Below are 14,768 nucleotides of genomic sequence, written 5' to 3' on the forward strand. Positions count from 1 at the left end.
CCCCTCCCAGGTAGTGGGTGTCCCCGATGGGTGGGTAGGGGCCACAGGCAGGAGGTGTCAGGCAGGGCAGTGGGCAGGAATGTGCTGGCAAGGACCCTGTTTACTTCCGTAGAGCAGCTGCAGCCCTGAACAGCGGGGCCCTTGTTGGTGGATGGGCAGGGCTGCCTTCTCAGCCCCGTGCAGGGCTGTGATGTGGCTGAGCTGCTGGCCCGGCTGGGCTGGGGGCTTCCTGCCCTGCCCTGGGGCTGGGGCCTGGGTGGGTGGCTGGGACCTTCCTTTGGCTTCTCTCAGCACTCGAAAAACAGCCCTCTGTGCCCCAGCAGTCTTGCTCTATAGCACCCCAGACTCTTGGGGCCACAGTTTATGGGGCTCCCGTGGCCTTTGCAGCAAGTGGGGACGGGGATGGTGCTTTTCCACCATCCTTGCCAGTCGTTTGTGTGTTTTTGTCATGGCTGCCTCACCTCAGCCTGTGCTGAAGGGCTTGTGTGGCTGCCCCATGTCCCCTGGCTGTCCCCCAGCTTGGCGGCGGCGGAGCTGGTCATGACCTCGTGGTGGTGGCTGCCTGCCCCCACACTGATGGTGCCAGCTGGATGTTGTCTCGGCTGCTGCTCCGCAGACAGTGGAAATTTCAGGGCACGAAGCTGCTCTCATGTGGAAAGCATGTTCTCTGCAGTCCAGCATCCCCTGAACCCCAACCACAGTGGAGTGAGTGAGCCTCTGCTGGCACGTGTTTTGCCATGGACTCTGGCCTCAGGCTACCCAGCACGTCACTGCTGTCCCCAGCAGTTCCTCCACGTGTGGAGGCCATCACGTGTGGGTACAACCTGTCCCAGCTGTGCAGGGCTGAAGCGAGTGCTGGTAGCCCCTCACCCTTGGGCTGGTGTCTGCTGGCAAGGTGGGGATGGGCAGGCGTGTGCAAGGACAGAGTGTGGGACAGTGGTGAGTATTCCCGTTTATTTCCTTTTTTAAAAAAATGCTAGAAACCACTAGAGGAAGGAAACAGAGCAAGGGTGTCCCCTGTGTCCCACCCGGTGCCCAGAAGGAAGGGCTTTGAGGGGCAGACCAGCCCCCATCCCGGCTCCTGGGGCTGGGAAGCTGCCAGGGCAGCCTGGGAAAGTAATGGTGGCTGCATCTGCGGCAGCTGGTGGGCTAGCTGCCAGCCCGTGCTGCCACAGAGCTGGCCAAGTCCCTCTGCATGCACAGGGTCAGCCAGTTCAGGGCCAGGGTACTCTGGCGAGCAGGGACTGCTGGTGGCAAGCTGGGGCCACTCAGCATGGGCCACATGCAGGCAGTTGTGGGGTTGGTGGCCTGGGTGGCAGAGGGAGGACACTATCTGGCTGAAGGAACATTGCCTACACCAGGGCTGTTCCTGGCTGAGGACTGGCTTCAATGATCCTGGTGGGGAAAAGAGCAGGGGATGGAGCTGGGAATGGTGGGGTTGATAAGGAGTTATCCCCTCTCCCATTGCACAGCACTTTTTATTGAGGACAGGACTGGTGCATGCATGGCAATAGCCAAGGCCTGTCCTGAATCTGCTGGGACCAGGGGGCCAGGTGGGCAGGCTGAGGTAGTCATCCTGGGGGGGCACTAGAGCCACTGAGGTCAGGGCTGCTGTGGCACCTGGGTTCCTCTCGCAGCTCCCACCAGCAGCACAGGGCTGGGGACCCCTAGGCACTCCCCACCAACCCTGGTACTTGTCTCCATCCTCTGCAGCAGCATCAATAAATACAAAGTCCCTGAGCTCAATCCGGTGCTGCCAGGGTGCAGGAGCCGGGCTGCCCCGCGGTGCTGCCGGGAGTGTGCCCATGGTGGGGTCATACGAGGTTGTTGGCCAGGCGCTCCCGTCGCTCCAGATCACTCACCACGTCGGCGCCATAAGCATCACCTGAGGAGAGTAATGGTGTGGGTGGGGGGTACATGGGACCTGCGGGACCCCCAGACCTGCTGCTTTCCCCTGTCCCTGCCCGCCATGCCTCCTCTGCTCCCGTCCTTCCATACTTGTGTGGCAGCCGTGCATCCAGACGCGCTGCCCGTCATACTTGCACTGGCACCGCATCACATTGTTGGAAAAATCCGACTCAGCCACCTCATGCTTGGGGTTCACGACCACCTGGGAAGGGTGAGGAGCAGGGCTGGGGACACTGGTGCCATGCCTTGGCCAGACAGTGCTGTGGCATCATGCACTGTGGGGTGCAGGGCAGAACCCTGATGTGCAGGGTTAGGGGTGCTGGTGGTGCCCATGGAGGGTGGTTCTCAGCCCCAAGCTCCCAACCTTGGGGCAATCTCTGTCCCTCCTTTCCTGTACCTGGAATGTGTAGCTGCCTGGTGGCACGTCGGTGATGTCAATCCACTGGCAGTCGATATCATGGCGATAGGTGTCCCAGCACCCCACACTCACCCCTTGCTCCCCAAAGTTGGCACAGGCAAAGCGTCGCTGCAGCCCTGTGGAAGGGAGAGGATGTGAGGGAGGGCACAGGCAGGGCCCCTGTCAGGGACCAGGATGAGGGGGTCACTGGCAGCTCTGCAGCTGGCACCTACCGTCTGGGCAGTTGGTGTCCTCCAGGCAAAAGCTGGCTTTGTGCCCTTCAGCCACCTTGGAGCCATTGAGTGTCAGCAGGTCATAGTGGGTGAAGACCTCGATGCTGTGAAAGTGCCTGCAGGGACAGGAGCTGAGTGTGGGGCCAGTCCCTGCCAAGGGAGCATGTGCTGGCCCAGCCACCCAGCCAGGGCAGGCAGCACCCAGAGGGTCTGAGCAAATTACAGCCTTGAAGCCAAATAAAGCTGTAATGACAGTGCTGCTGTGGACGCTGCTTATTACCCTGGGCGGGCCATTCTCTGGGGGATGGGTGCCCCTGTGCCCTGCCTGGTCTGGGAAAGGGGCAGCCCCATGCCAGCCCCTGCCGACAGGCCACTCACCGGTGGCACTGGTGCCAGGTCCAGGCATGACGCCCCATCCTGGGTCGGAAATCAGCTCTGCCCAGGTTGTGGATTTGGGAGGAGAAGCGGAGCAGGCGGCGGTGGCCGTAGGGCCAGTCCATGTGGTCAGCAGAGTGCGAGAGGCAGCGCTCCTCGTGGGCACAGTACAGCAGCCCCAGTGGCCGGTCCTCCAGGTAGGCTGTCTCCTGCACAAGCTGGGCATTCATCACCAGGTCCGGGGCATCTGGCACAGAGGTGATCAGTGGGGATGGAGCAGCTGATCCTCATCCTATAGAGCCCCCCCTCGCTCTCCATGCCAGGAGAAGGGGGCTGCCCCTCCCAGCCATACCCCATGGGCTCCTGGTACTCACGGGCAGTGCAGGTGACCCCTGCTGAGAAGCGTCCCCCGCCGCTGGGGCAGTGGATGGGGCCGTGGCGCTGGCACTGCTGGAGGGCCAGCTCAGTACCAGCACAGCGCACCCCGCTCATCACCACCTGAGTGGCATCAGGGCTGCCTGCCCAGTACCATGTCTCCTGGGCAGAGGAGGAACAGAGCGCTCAGACCAGCCCTTGAACCCTTTACCAGCACCCACTGCCTCCCCTGCCCCAGCAGTGCCACCAGGGCTTGTCTCCTGGGGCTGTCCCATCCCAGAGCCCCAGCCAACCCATGCCCATACCACACATTCCATTTGAACCATCACAGCACAGGCCCTGGGGCTCACCTGGAGGGCATGGCTGGCAAAGCCCAGTCCCAGCTGCCGGCAGACGACCATGGCCTCGGTCAGCCCCCACTGCGCACCGCACACTGCGCCCCACTGCAGCTGCCCCTGCACCGGCACCAGCACCTCCACCACCCCCTCCTCGGGGCTGCGGCCCCCAGCCAGCCGCACCTGGGGGCAAGGAGGTGCTGAGCTGGAGCGTGGGGCAGACCCCCAGCCCTCCTGCCCAGCTCTGTAATTGGGCAGGCAGCCCAACACTTCCAGCTGACAGTTCATTCTGCACCTCCCCATCAGTGTGCTGCTCTGTGTGCCCCCTGTCCCCTGGACCACCCTAGGGCTGCTCTGAACATCCACACCAGGGACAGAACTTAAGGGACAGGGGCTGTGCAATGGGGATGGGGCTTCACAGGCTCTGGGAAGAAGGCAAGGGCTCACCTGGCTCTGAAAGTCCATGTGGGGCATGTGGCAGCGAACAGCAGCATCAGCCTCATGTTGGCACCCACTTTGCTCGGCATCCCGGAAACGGCACTCGCCCAAGGAGTGCTCCTGGCCGGTGCACCGCACCTCACTCATGTGGATGGGCCCCAAGCCTGAAGTGGAGGGAGGATCAGCACGCCCTGCTCTGTGCCTGTCCCAGAGCAGGGAGGACCTACACAGTCCTTCTCCTGGTCTGGGTGTTCCCGACAAGCAAGAAGCTTCCCATAGCAAGAGCAGCCAGGGGAGCCCCATTCCAGTGCTGGTTGGAGCTGGCTGCACATCCCAGGATGTTCCAGCAGCACCCAGTGAACCAGAGGCTTTCCCCACTGTGCCTCTCCATGCCCAGTAAGTCCCAAGTCCCTGCTGCACCATGTGCCTCACCTTGGCCCATCTGGGCTCCCACCAGGGCCTGCTTTGCTGTCCCATAGCCCAGCTGCCGGCACACTACGCTGGCTGCAGCCAGGTCCCACTGCTTGTCACACACAGTGCCCCACTGCCCATGGCGCAGCACCTCCACCCGGCCCTCACCGGCGTGGGTGCCAGCTCGCAGCCGTACTGGTAGGACCTGGGCATGGGGAGCAGATGGTCAGTGGTCATAGAGCACAGCCACCTGCCTGCACCACAGGCATGGGCGCAAATGGGATGGCTGGGTGCTGTCTGGCTCCAAGACCCTTCATCAGCAGGATGAGGGTGTGGGACCATGCTGGGGCTCACCTTTCCTGAGGAGATCTTGCTCTTGCCTTTGCCTGTGCCCTTCTGGAAGGCAGGGCTGGGGAGGCAGCTGACAATGGTGTGCATGCCACGGGGGCAGGCATGCTGGCGGGGGGCTGCTGGGGCCACCTGTGTGGGGCAGCGGGACAAGTGGGGCTCTGTGCCCCGGCACTGCACCCTGTGGATCCAGAAGCTGTTCTTCTGGCTGAGGGTCTTCAGGCTGCCGAGGGAGAGAAGCAGAGGCAGGCATCAGCTTGGGTGCTGGATACTCTTCTACTTCAACACAGGCACTGGGTGCCCACTCAGGGTGCCCCTGCCTGCCCTGCCCAGGGCTGCGCCCTACCTGGAGTTTGGGTCCTTCAGCTTCATGTTCCAGAGTTTCCTAGAGTGTACGGAGACAGGAAGTCAAGGGGGTTTGTTGTGCCAACCTTGCCTGGCTCAGGACCCTCCACCCCATCATTGCTGCCCTCCCCAGAACCCCCTGGCAGGAGCTGGAGGAGTGCTCCTGCAGCACGGCAGGGCGAGGACAGGTTGTCTCCCCACTGGCAATTACCGTGCCAAGCCTGGCTGTGCCGTGTGCCCTGCCGGGACTGTGCGACTCCTGGCACCCGCAGGGGCTCATTATGGGCTGTATTTATAGCCCCAGTACAAGGCAGGGGTGGATGGGCTGAGGATCACTTGCCTCTCCTCTCCTTCCACCCACACTTCGCTTGCTATGACTGGTGGCTGCCCCCACAGCATCGGGCTGCTGCTGAGCCCAACTCTGTCTCATCAAGTCCCCAAGAAGGGGACCCAGGCATAGTCAGGTCATACCAGCACCCTGCACAGCCACCCACGTGTGCATCCCTTCCCTAACACCCCTAGTCTCTTGCTCCCACAGCATGTTCATCCAGGCACCCTGTCCTGCATGCCCCACAGCTGCAAAGTGGCTTTCCCACATCCCTACCGGTAGAAGCTGGTGTTGATGTTCTTCTCCCGGGGAAAGCCCAGCATCCCACAGACCACACGGCTGTTGTTCCTGGTCCAGCCGGCATCACACACCTGCCTCCAGTGCCCATTGTGCTTCACCTCCACAGCACCCTCCATCACTGGTATGCTCAGCTTGGCCCGTGCCAGGATGGGCTTGAGCCTCACCTCCTCCAGGCTCAGCCCCAGCACCTGCTGTGGTGGGCACAGGGGTGGGCAGAGGGGCCTTAGCATCAAGAAGACGGTGTGCCGGATGGGGCCAAGGAGAAGGATCAAAGGGACCTGCCCCAGAGTACCCCAGCCATCCTGCCAGGCACTCACCTCTCCCAGGTGACCAGACGTGGTGGCCTGGGGGGACGCACTGGGTAGGCGCTGTCCTGAGCACACCACACCAGCATCTTCACCATGGTGACAATCGCTGGTGCCCCACCCATTGTGGACGCACTCTGCCAGGGAGCTCTCGCTGCCCCCACACCGCACATTATCCAGCCAGATGGGGCCTGAGGGGACACACACAGGGTTGGGGGTCACAGCTGGGGGGTCCCCATCTCCCTCCCCAGCACCATGGGCCCCATCCAGTGCCCCTCATGGGCTGCCAGCACCTACAGCCCCTCGGGCAGGTTGTCCCAGCCAGCATTAAGCATGCTGCCCTCACCAGGACCCCCTGCTCCCCATTCTTTCCTTACCTTCCCCTTGGCCGTAGGTTGCACTGTGGGTCCAGGTGACAGCTGCGGTGTAGCCCAGCTGCCGGCAGGCAACGGTGGCCACGTGGAAGTCGAAGCCATCATCACAGACAGTGCCCCAGCGCCCCTGGTACAGCACTTCCAGCCGGCCCTCCCCAGCTGGGCCCCGTGGCCCCACCAGTCGCAGCTGCACTGAGGCTGGCTCCTGTTCACTGGGGACCACCCAGCACAGCAGCAGCACCAGTGGCACCAGGATGGAGCTCGCACCAGCTGGCATCACCATGGTGGTTCTGGGGGTGGGATGCCTGGGGACAGCCCAACACTGAGCCCTTGAGGGCCACAGTGGGGTGAGGGATACTGCTGCAGCCCCCCTGTGCCTCAGGAGCTTGGTGATGATGGAGGGATGTCAGGCCCCCTGAGCACAGTGGTGACATCCCCTTTCCTGTGCTGTGGCAGATGCAGAAGCTGGTCCCTGCCATGCACAGCTCTCAGCTTCCCCCACCCCAAAGATCAGCTCCTGCCCCACATCACCTTGCCCCTTGCTGGGGGGGCACCCAGCCCTCGCACAGCTCCCCCCAGGCACCCACTGCCGCAAGCCCTCCTGCCAACAGCCACAGGAACCCCCATGAAATTACCCTGCCCCTATTGCTCCCTGCCTGCCCCATGCTTCAGACTATGGGTGGGCACTCCACAGAGCCACCCCTTATACCCCACTTGAAAACTGTGCCAGACCACCAGGGTCCGCCCCCCCCCCCATCCTGCACACAGCCCCTGTCCTCCATCACCTCACCTCTCCCCCTGCAACCCCACTCAGAGCACTAGTGGGGTTGCTTCCCGCCCTCATGTGCTCAGACCCCCCCGTCCTGGAGCCATCCCCCGCACTCACCCTGGCAGAGGCTTACGGTGCGGGACAGGCAGCAGCGTGGGGCGAGCGGCGGGGAGGGGACGCGGCGCTGGCTCCCGCCGGGCTCCAGCAGCTCTCCTGCCGCCGAGCACCGCCCGCGCCGCTTTTATGGTGCGGCGGGATGGGCCGCCCCGGTGGGGGCCCACGCTGCCCAGCCCAGCCCCCCCGCACAGTGTCCAGCCCTGCACCCTACCCCCCTGGTCCTCTTCTGCCTTCCTGGGGCAAACCTGCCCCTACCTCAATCCCTGCCCCCGACTCCCCCCGAGCCTGGGAGGTCTGAGCACACTTGGGATAGCTCCTACCTGCTGTGAGGCAGAACAGTCCCCCAGCATGAACCCAATGCCCCCAGCCAGGAATGCGTCCCCCCACTCCCAGAATGACTGCCCCACGGGGCTGGCCCCCACCCAGGAAGAGCATGGGTTTTCTGGGGGTGACAAACTGAAGTGCTAGGGATACCCCAAAAGGACATCCCTCACCCCTTCCTACCCCATGCAGCAGCTCAAGCTGGCACACAGGCTTGGGGTGCCAGGGGCTGCTGCATTTGGGCCAGGACCTGGGGGGACAGAGACCAGAGGAGTCTGTGGAATGACACGGGGAGCCCAAAGAAGAGCTCTCCTGGGGGGGTATGCCACCTGTCACCTGGGCCATCCCTGAGCCAGGCTGGCTGCAGGGGTCCTCAGGTGAGGCCCCCCTTTGCGGGACGCTGAGATGTGGGATGCTCCCCCTCCCCGCGATCTGCCCCGGGAGCAACCTCCGTCTTGGAGTGCTGCCAGTCCCCGGGACACCCCGCTGCCTGCCCGCCCTGCCGTGCCACGCCATGGGATAAACAGGAAGCCCTGTACCCTCGTCCGTGGCCAGGGGCCGGCCAGGAATGTGCCGGTGGCTACCGGGATGTTTGTTTGGAGTCGAAGCAGCTGGTTCCTGCAGGGAGGAGCCAGGATCAACACAGCCGGGAATAGCCCGTGAGATCATCGCCACGTTCCACGGGAGCCTGCAGCACCCCCGGACGTGCAAGGGTGCCCGGCCCAGAACCCTGTTGCAGACCACTCTCCTACCAGCACTATCTTCCAGCCATGTTCAGGTCATATGCTGGAGCATCTCTCAAGGTGGGGGTCCCTGGACAGCCCCAATGTGGGGGCCATGGAAAGTCCTGGGCAAGGGCAGGGCTGGGGCCAGCAGCGGAGCCCATGACTCATTTGTGTCTCGACATTTTGAAGCTCAATTACTCCAGTGTGAGGCCAGGAACTCCCCCCCCCCCACCCCTCACCCCTCTGGGATCCCCCAGGACAGGTACTGGCAGGGGTGCAGGGCAGGCAAGTTCTGGGTTCCAGCACTGCCTCTGCTTCTGAGGGCAGCAACAAGGGGACAGCAAGAAGGGGACAGCAAGAAGGGGATAGCAGGAGTCCAGTGGACTCTCCCATACCTGTGACCTGCCAGCCTCGGCACGCAGCAGTTGGGGGCTCTGTGTCCTGCTTCTCAGTGTGACTGTGGCAGACTGGAGACCCCCTCACTGTCATCCCCCCTCCACGGGGCTCACTGGGTGCCAGCACCTGCAGCCCCAGGCAGCAACTGCAACAGCTAAAAATACACTGCAGCAGCAGCAGGGCAGCCCCGTGCGTGGGAAGCTGCGGGCAGTGGGGTGGCGTGCGGGGCTATTCTCAGAGGGCTGCGGGACTATTCCTGGCCAGTCAATATTGATTCAGCCAGCTCAGGTGCAACAGCTCAGCCTGACAGCACTGTATTTAGGGCCCACTGGGAGGCGAGGCAGGCAGCTGAATTGGGAGCATTGTCTGGGGAGGAAGAGGGCAGGGAGAGGATGTGAGCTCTGTAATCGGCAGCAAGCGGCTCCCGGCAGCAGCCCGGGAGAAGGTCACACCCCGGGCCTGCCTCTGGCTGCGGGGTGGCCAGCGAAAGCTGCTGGGCTGCACGGAGCATCTGCCCTGGGGATGGAGGGACTGGAACAGAACAGTGCAGGCAGCTCCTGAGAGGAATGAGGGGAGGTGGAGGGAGGGACATGGGGGCAGCTGCCAGTCCTGGTCCCTGCAGGGTACCTGGCTGCTGCACACACAGCCAACGAGGGCTGGGCAGATAGAGGATAGTTTGGGGGCTCCAGGTAGCAAAGCATGTCTCAGGCAGCTCCATGGTTCCCTACTTGTTCTAGGCACCTCGGGGTGTCCAGGCCAGCCCAGGACTGGGTGGCTCAAGCCAAATAGCACTGCATGCACCTGAGCCTGCATAAATGAGCAGATGAGAGGGCAAGGGACTGATTTCCCCCATTCACTGCTTTGGGATATGCCTACCCCTCTGGAATGTTCCCCGGGGCTACATCACCAGACACAGTTCAGATGGCACAGTGTAGCCCCCTCACTGGCCCATTGGGAGCTGCAGGAAGAGCTGAAAAAACTCAGCAGAAGTGCTCAAAGTAGAGCTGAAGATGGGGTTTATTTTTAGTGGCAGAAGCAGAGGGTGAGTGAGGCTTGCCATGGCCACTCGGTGCCCAGGAGCTACTCAGGCAAGAAGCCACCACATGTTAAAGGAAACAGTAGCAGCTAGGAGCACAAGGGACCCTGCCAGCCTGCACCCACCTGGCTCTCAGGGGATACTGCTGCTCTGGGGTGGCCAGGAAGCAAGCTGGGGACAGCAGAGCTCACTGCAGCCACAACACTGCGTAAGTGAAGCTGGTGTCACCACTGCCATCACAGATGTCTGAAATCCTTGAGGGCTACCTGGGCAGCATTGTGTCCCGCTGCTCCCATCACTCCTCCTCCTGTAAGAGAGGAGGAATGGGGAGCAGCGGGCAGCTCTGGCCCCAGGAGATGGGGCCCAGGGCTGCAACAGCAGTGCTGACCCAACTCTCTGCTTGTGCGAGGGCAGAGAGGGGAGTGGACATCCCCCCACCCTGCATGCTGCCCTTGCACCTCTTTTGTGCACCCTGCTCTCCTGTTGCAACCCTCCAGAGGGTCCTGGCTCCTACTCACCTGGATGGGCTCCACTTCCACACAGGTACAAGCCAGGAATCGGGGACCGGTAGCTCGAGTAGGATGGAGCTGGTTGGGTAAAGTACAGCTGGTCCAGAGACATCCCTCCATGGAAGATATTCTGCAAGCAGAGCTCTCTGTGAACTGGCTGTGCCTGGCCCAGGGCTGTGTGCACACCAGCACTGGCACCAGAGCGATGCTCGCATGATACCCACCCCACCGGGCAGCCCGAAGATCCTCTCCAGGTCTGGTGGCGTTAGGATGTCCCTGCCGATGACCGATGCCTTGAACCCTGGGGCATAGGCTTCGATGCAGTCAAACACTAGAGAGAGATTAAGGGACTGGTGGACACCTTGTGAGGATGTGGTGGCTGGCCCCTGAGTAGCTCCAGGGTGGTTCTGCCCATGGGCAGGGACCAGCACTCCTGGTATTATCCATGTCCACACATGCATTACATACCTGTGTCCATGTATGCGTTACGTACCCGTGTCCGCATATGCGTTCTTGGCTGGCTCGTCCCAGTGCTGCCCACCCGCCAGCACGGAGGGGGTGTACTGGGTGAACAGGGACATGACATGGCAGCCCTGAGGGGCCAGCCCTGGATCCAGCACGGAGGGGATGCAGAGCTCAATCATGGGCCTGGGGGAGCAGGACACTAGCTGGGCAGGCAGAGGGGGACCCAGACACCCCAAACCTCTTCCCCCAGCACCACCCACCATGGTTGTCCTGCCCCTTTGCCAGTGCATCAAGGTGCACTGGTGCAGGCTCCTACCTGCTGGAGGGGTGCCCCTGGGTGGCCTCAATGAAGGCCTGGTGTAGGAGGTGGGTGCCCTCACAGTTGAGATGGATGGAGCACTGGTGATGGGGCAGGGCCTGGCCATTGTGAGCATTGGGGGCAGCCAGGAAGCTGGGCAGCCGATCCACTGCCACTGGGCATGGGAGGGGGAATAGAGGAAGCAGGGTGCAGCCTCTTGTTGAGCTTGATGCCAGCGTCCCTTCAGCAGGGATGGTGGTAGAGGTGGCCCTGCTGGTACCTACCGTTGATCTTGGTGACAGGGGAGCGCGTGTCAATCTGCTGTATCCGCTGGACAAAATCCTTTGGCAACTGCTCCTGGGGTGGGAGGGGCCAGGGCAGAGCCTGGTGGTGAGGGGGCAGGCCCAGCCAGGGGATGCCACCACGCCAAGCTGCTGCCAGACCCGTGTGCCCCGTACCTGGGGGGTGAGCTCCAGGAAGGTGATTTGGGGGGAAGCGTTGGACAGCACCAGTTTGCTCCTGACCTCAGTCCCATCCTGCAGTGCAACTCCCTGTGCCTGCCCATCCCTGCCCAGCAGCACATGGCACACCACCTGGGCAGAGGGGACAGCACCTCACCAAGAGCATCGCCACTGCCTGCAGGCTGGCCAGGCAGCTCCCCTCACCCAGACACCCTGTACCTTCTCAGGAAAGATGTGGACTCCATGGGCAACCGCTGCAGAGGCAATGGCTTGGGAAAGGGCCCCCATTCCACCAGCCACGTAGCCCCAGGCACCCCGCCGTCCTTCCAGCTCACCCATCACATGGTGCAACAGCACGTACCTGCAGTGGCAGGACCCCAGGTTAGGCACCGGCCGAGGAGACGCATCTGTCCCCTGTACGGGCATGGTGAGGATGGTGCCACGGCCCCCATAGATGGGACCATGCCAGCTCATAGGATGCCAAATCAGTTACAGGGAACACCCATAGGCTAGGACTTGACCTGACCTGGGGACAGATATGTCAAAACAGCAAATGGGCAGTGGGGACTGCTCAGAAGATCTATACGGCAGGAATGGGGGGCAGCCCCTTGACCAGTCCCAATCCACAAGCTACCCCAGGCAGGCAGTGGGAGGGGAAGGCAGTGGGGCAGGGCACAGGGTGCTAGGACAGCAGATCCAAGGAGCTGCCAGAACAGAGGATGGCATGGCGGTACAGTGTGACCATGAGCTTTGGGGGAAAGGGATCCTCACCCGCTGCCAGGGGTGTGCGGGCTGGCCATGGCTCCTATCACTGCGTCAGTAGCCAGAGTTGCCTTCAGGGGCTCTGACTCAAACCACTGATCCAGAATCTGGCCCAGGAGAAAAGGAGAACACCAGGCTTGGTGTGGGGGCTGCCACAGCATGCTGGCAGGCAGGCAGGCAGGGTGGCTGATAGCTCTGTGCTGCTGCTGCAGGCACTTACCTTGGAGATGGGGGCTGTAAGCACCTCATAATAGTGAGGCAGTTGCCGTCCTAGTGCCAGCCCTGGGAGTGCAGAGGCAGTGTGACACCTGCACAGCTGTGCCAGGGCCAGCTGCCTACTCCTGGTTGGGTTTGGGGACAGGCAGTGGGAAAGCCTGCTGGCCTGCCAGCCCAGCTAGAGCTCCTGAGGACCCAGTGTCCTGGGAAGGAGCATTGCCTGCTCCAGGTGCAAGCAAACACCCATTGCCATCAGGGTCCCTTCACATCCCAAACGTACCTGCCCGCAGTAGGGGCCACAGGGCTTGCAGGTGCCTGAACCGCTGGAGCAGGGAACCCTTCCCCAGGGCAGCTGTATCCACTGGGGGGGCATCCAGCAGTGGGTCAAGGGCTGACACCAAGCCCCCCATGAATATCTCATACTTAGGGTAAGCCTGAAAGGGGACAGAGAGGGGGCAAGAAGGAATGTGCCATGGCGGGTGCAGTGGATACCCCAACTAGGAGGATCCCTGCTGCTCCACTGGGCAGGACAGCCCCTCAGAGGCTTTGCCGTGCCAGGCACATGGCCCAGCCATACCTTGGCATCCTTCTGGGAGAACTGAGCAATCTGCTGCTGGGTCTGGGCCATGTTGTGCCCCAGCAGGAGGGAGCGGGGTGGGCTCCTGTCCTCCAGCAGTGGGGTGAAGGAGTAGGGGTCTCGCGGGAGCACCCTCAGACCATGCCGCTGCAGGACAAGGACAGCAGGATGCTGTGCCCCGCAGGACTGCACCCTGCAGTGGGCTCACTCTGCCAGTGTTCCGGGAGGTTCCGGCAGCCTGGAGAAGGATGGGTGCCAGTACCTGCAGCTCCAGTTCGGTGTAGATCTGCGGTCGCAGCAGGCTAAGCAGGTATGATGCCCGGGAGAACTTGAAGCCTGGAAGATGTGGGGTGGTTGGAGGTGCCCATGCCCAGTGCTGGCTGGGGGCAGGAGGACACAAGGTGCACAGGGGTACCTGGGACAATCTCCTCTGTGACGGCCGCACCACCCAGCACATGGCGTTTTTCCAGCACAGCTGTGCGCACCCCTGCCCGCTGCAGGTAGGCAGCCTGGGAGGAGTGCAGTGTCATGCTGCCCATCCCTTCAGGTGGGATGTGTTCCCATCACCCCAAGAACCTTCTTGCACACAGTATCCCCTTCACCAGGGTGGGCTCCACTTCCCACAGCCCCAAGGGAACCCCCAGCCCCGTGGGCCCTGCCACCAACACCCTCCCTTGCCCATGGCACAGACCCTCCCTGGTCCCCCACTGTCCCCCAGTGATGGTGGTGACACCACCCCACTCTTGGTACTCACTGCCACCAGCCCGTTGTGCCCTGCAAGGAGAGAGGGAGGTGAACTGAGTCCAGTGGTGTGGTGGTCCCACTGCACAGGGCATCCTGTCCTGCCTGGAACACAGGGCTACTACAACCACCCAAATAACAGGGTTCTGGACACGGCGATACAGGTGGCAGGGAGCATCCTCCCTGTCCCTACAGTCCTTGTGCAAACAGTGCAGGGAAGGGGAACAGCAGTGGTCAAAGTGGATGCTCCAGCTGTGCCCTGCACAAGCAGCATGCTGGGGGACTACAGTGTGCCCAGCTGTGCAAGGTCCCTCCACCCTCCCTGGCACAAGGAGCATACCAGGGTGCTGCACTGTGCCCAGTACTACTGTGGTCCCCACCTAGCCACCCTCCAGCCTGCCCTGGGGAAGAGACCAGCTGGGTGTCATGGCCAGCTTCCCACAGCCCAGCACAGGCTCCCTCACCCCACGTTACCTGCCCCGATCACCACCGCGTCGTACTCCCGCTGCAGCCGGGCTGCAGCCCCGGCATGGGCCAGCCGTGCTCCCTGCCCCAGGGGCAGACACCAGCCCCGCAGCCAGCGGGATGGGCAGCCCGTGCCCAGTCTTGCCCGGAGCCCAGCTGCCATCGCCACACAGAGCTCAGCCATCGCTGCCTTGTGCACAGCAGTCTGGACTTTGTTTCTACAGCAGAGCTTTTCCCAGGGCTTCTGGGTGCAGGGGGGGGCACGGGGAGGGGGTGGGCAGGGGACACCTTGGCACGGGGCCAGATGCTGCGTCCCAGGGCTTATGGGAGGCTGGGTTGGACAGGGACACATGCCAAGTGCTGCCCCTCTGCCCCGTGCAGCACTTTGCCAGGGCTTTGCCACGGACTTGCAGGGCAGGGGCTGGAGACCAGCCTCAG

General features: G+C 62.7%; 2 protein-coding genes across 3 annotated transcripts; both read right to left on the bottom strand.

Annotated features, from left to right (window-relative positions):
- Positions 1–957: 957 nt before the first annotated feature.
- LOXL4 (lysyl oxidase like 4) lies at positions 958–7,169 on the bottom strand. Its single transcript, XM_051619798.1, has 14 exons — positions 6,476–7,169; positions 6,111–6,289; positions 5,770–5,984; positions 5,167–5,205; positions 4,827–5,043; positions 4,494–4,677; positions 4,071–4,225; positions 3,639–3,806; positions 3,288–3,450; positions 2,917–3,160; positions 2,539–2,654; positions 2,306–2,442; positions 1,999–2,110; positions 958–1,885 (listed from the first exon to the last, which is right to left on the bottom strand). Exons 1-14 carry the CDS (start codon positions 6,753–6,755, stop codon positions 1,815–1,817), a joined length of 2,280 nt encoding a protein of 759 aa, XP_051475758.1. The 5' UTR covers positions 6,756–7,169; the 3' UTR covers positions 958–1,814.
- Positions 7,170–9,799: 2,630 nt separating this feature from the next.
- PYROXD2 (pyridine nucleotide-disulphide oxidoreductase domain 2) lies at positions 9,800–14,530 on the bottom strand. Of its 2 annotated transcripts, none has more exons than XM_051617805.1 (16): positions 14,340–14,530; positions 13,879–13,898; positions 13,540–13,633; positions 13,387–13,460; positions 13,125–13,271; positions 12,828–12,981; positions 12,552–12,613; positions 12,341–12,438; positions 11,789–11,930; positions 11,567–11,701; positions 11,393–11,465; positions 11,127–11,283; positions 10,839–10,993; positions 10,570–10,676; positions 10,355–10,475; positions 9,800–10,143 (listed from the first exon to the last, which is right to left on the bottom strand). In XM_051617805.1, exons 1-16 carry the CDS (start codon positions 14,512–14,514, stop codon positions 10,073–10,075), a joined length of 1,785 nt encoding a protein of 594 aa, XP_051473765.1. In that variant the 5' UTR covers positions 14,515–14,530; the 3' UTR covers positions 9,800–10,072. The 2 variants fall into 2 exon arrangements, with proteins under 2 accessions (XP_051473765.1, XP_051473763.1); XM_051617803.1 differs by having other exon boundaries at positions 13,879–13,970.
- Between the last annotated feature and the right edge of the window lie 238 nt (positions 14,531–14,768).

The sequence above is a fragment of the Apus apus genome, chromosome 4 (genome assembly GCF_020740795.1).
Source record: "Apus apus isolate bApuApu2 chromosome 4, bApuApu2.pri.cur, whole genome shotgun sequence".
NCBI classification, from domain to species: domain Eukaryota; kingdom Metazoa; phylum Chordata; class Aves; order Apodiformes; family Apodidae; genus Apus; species Apus apus.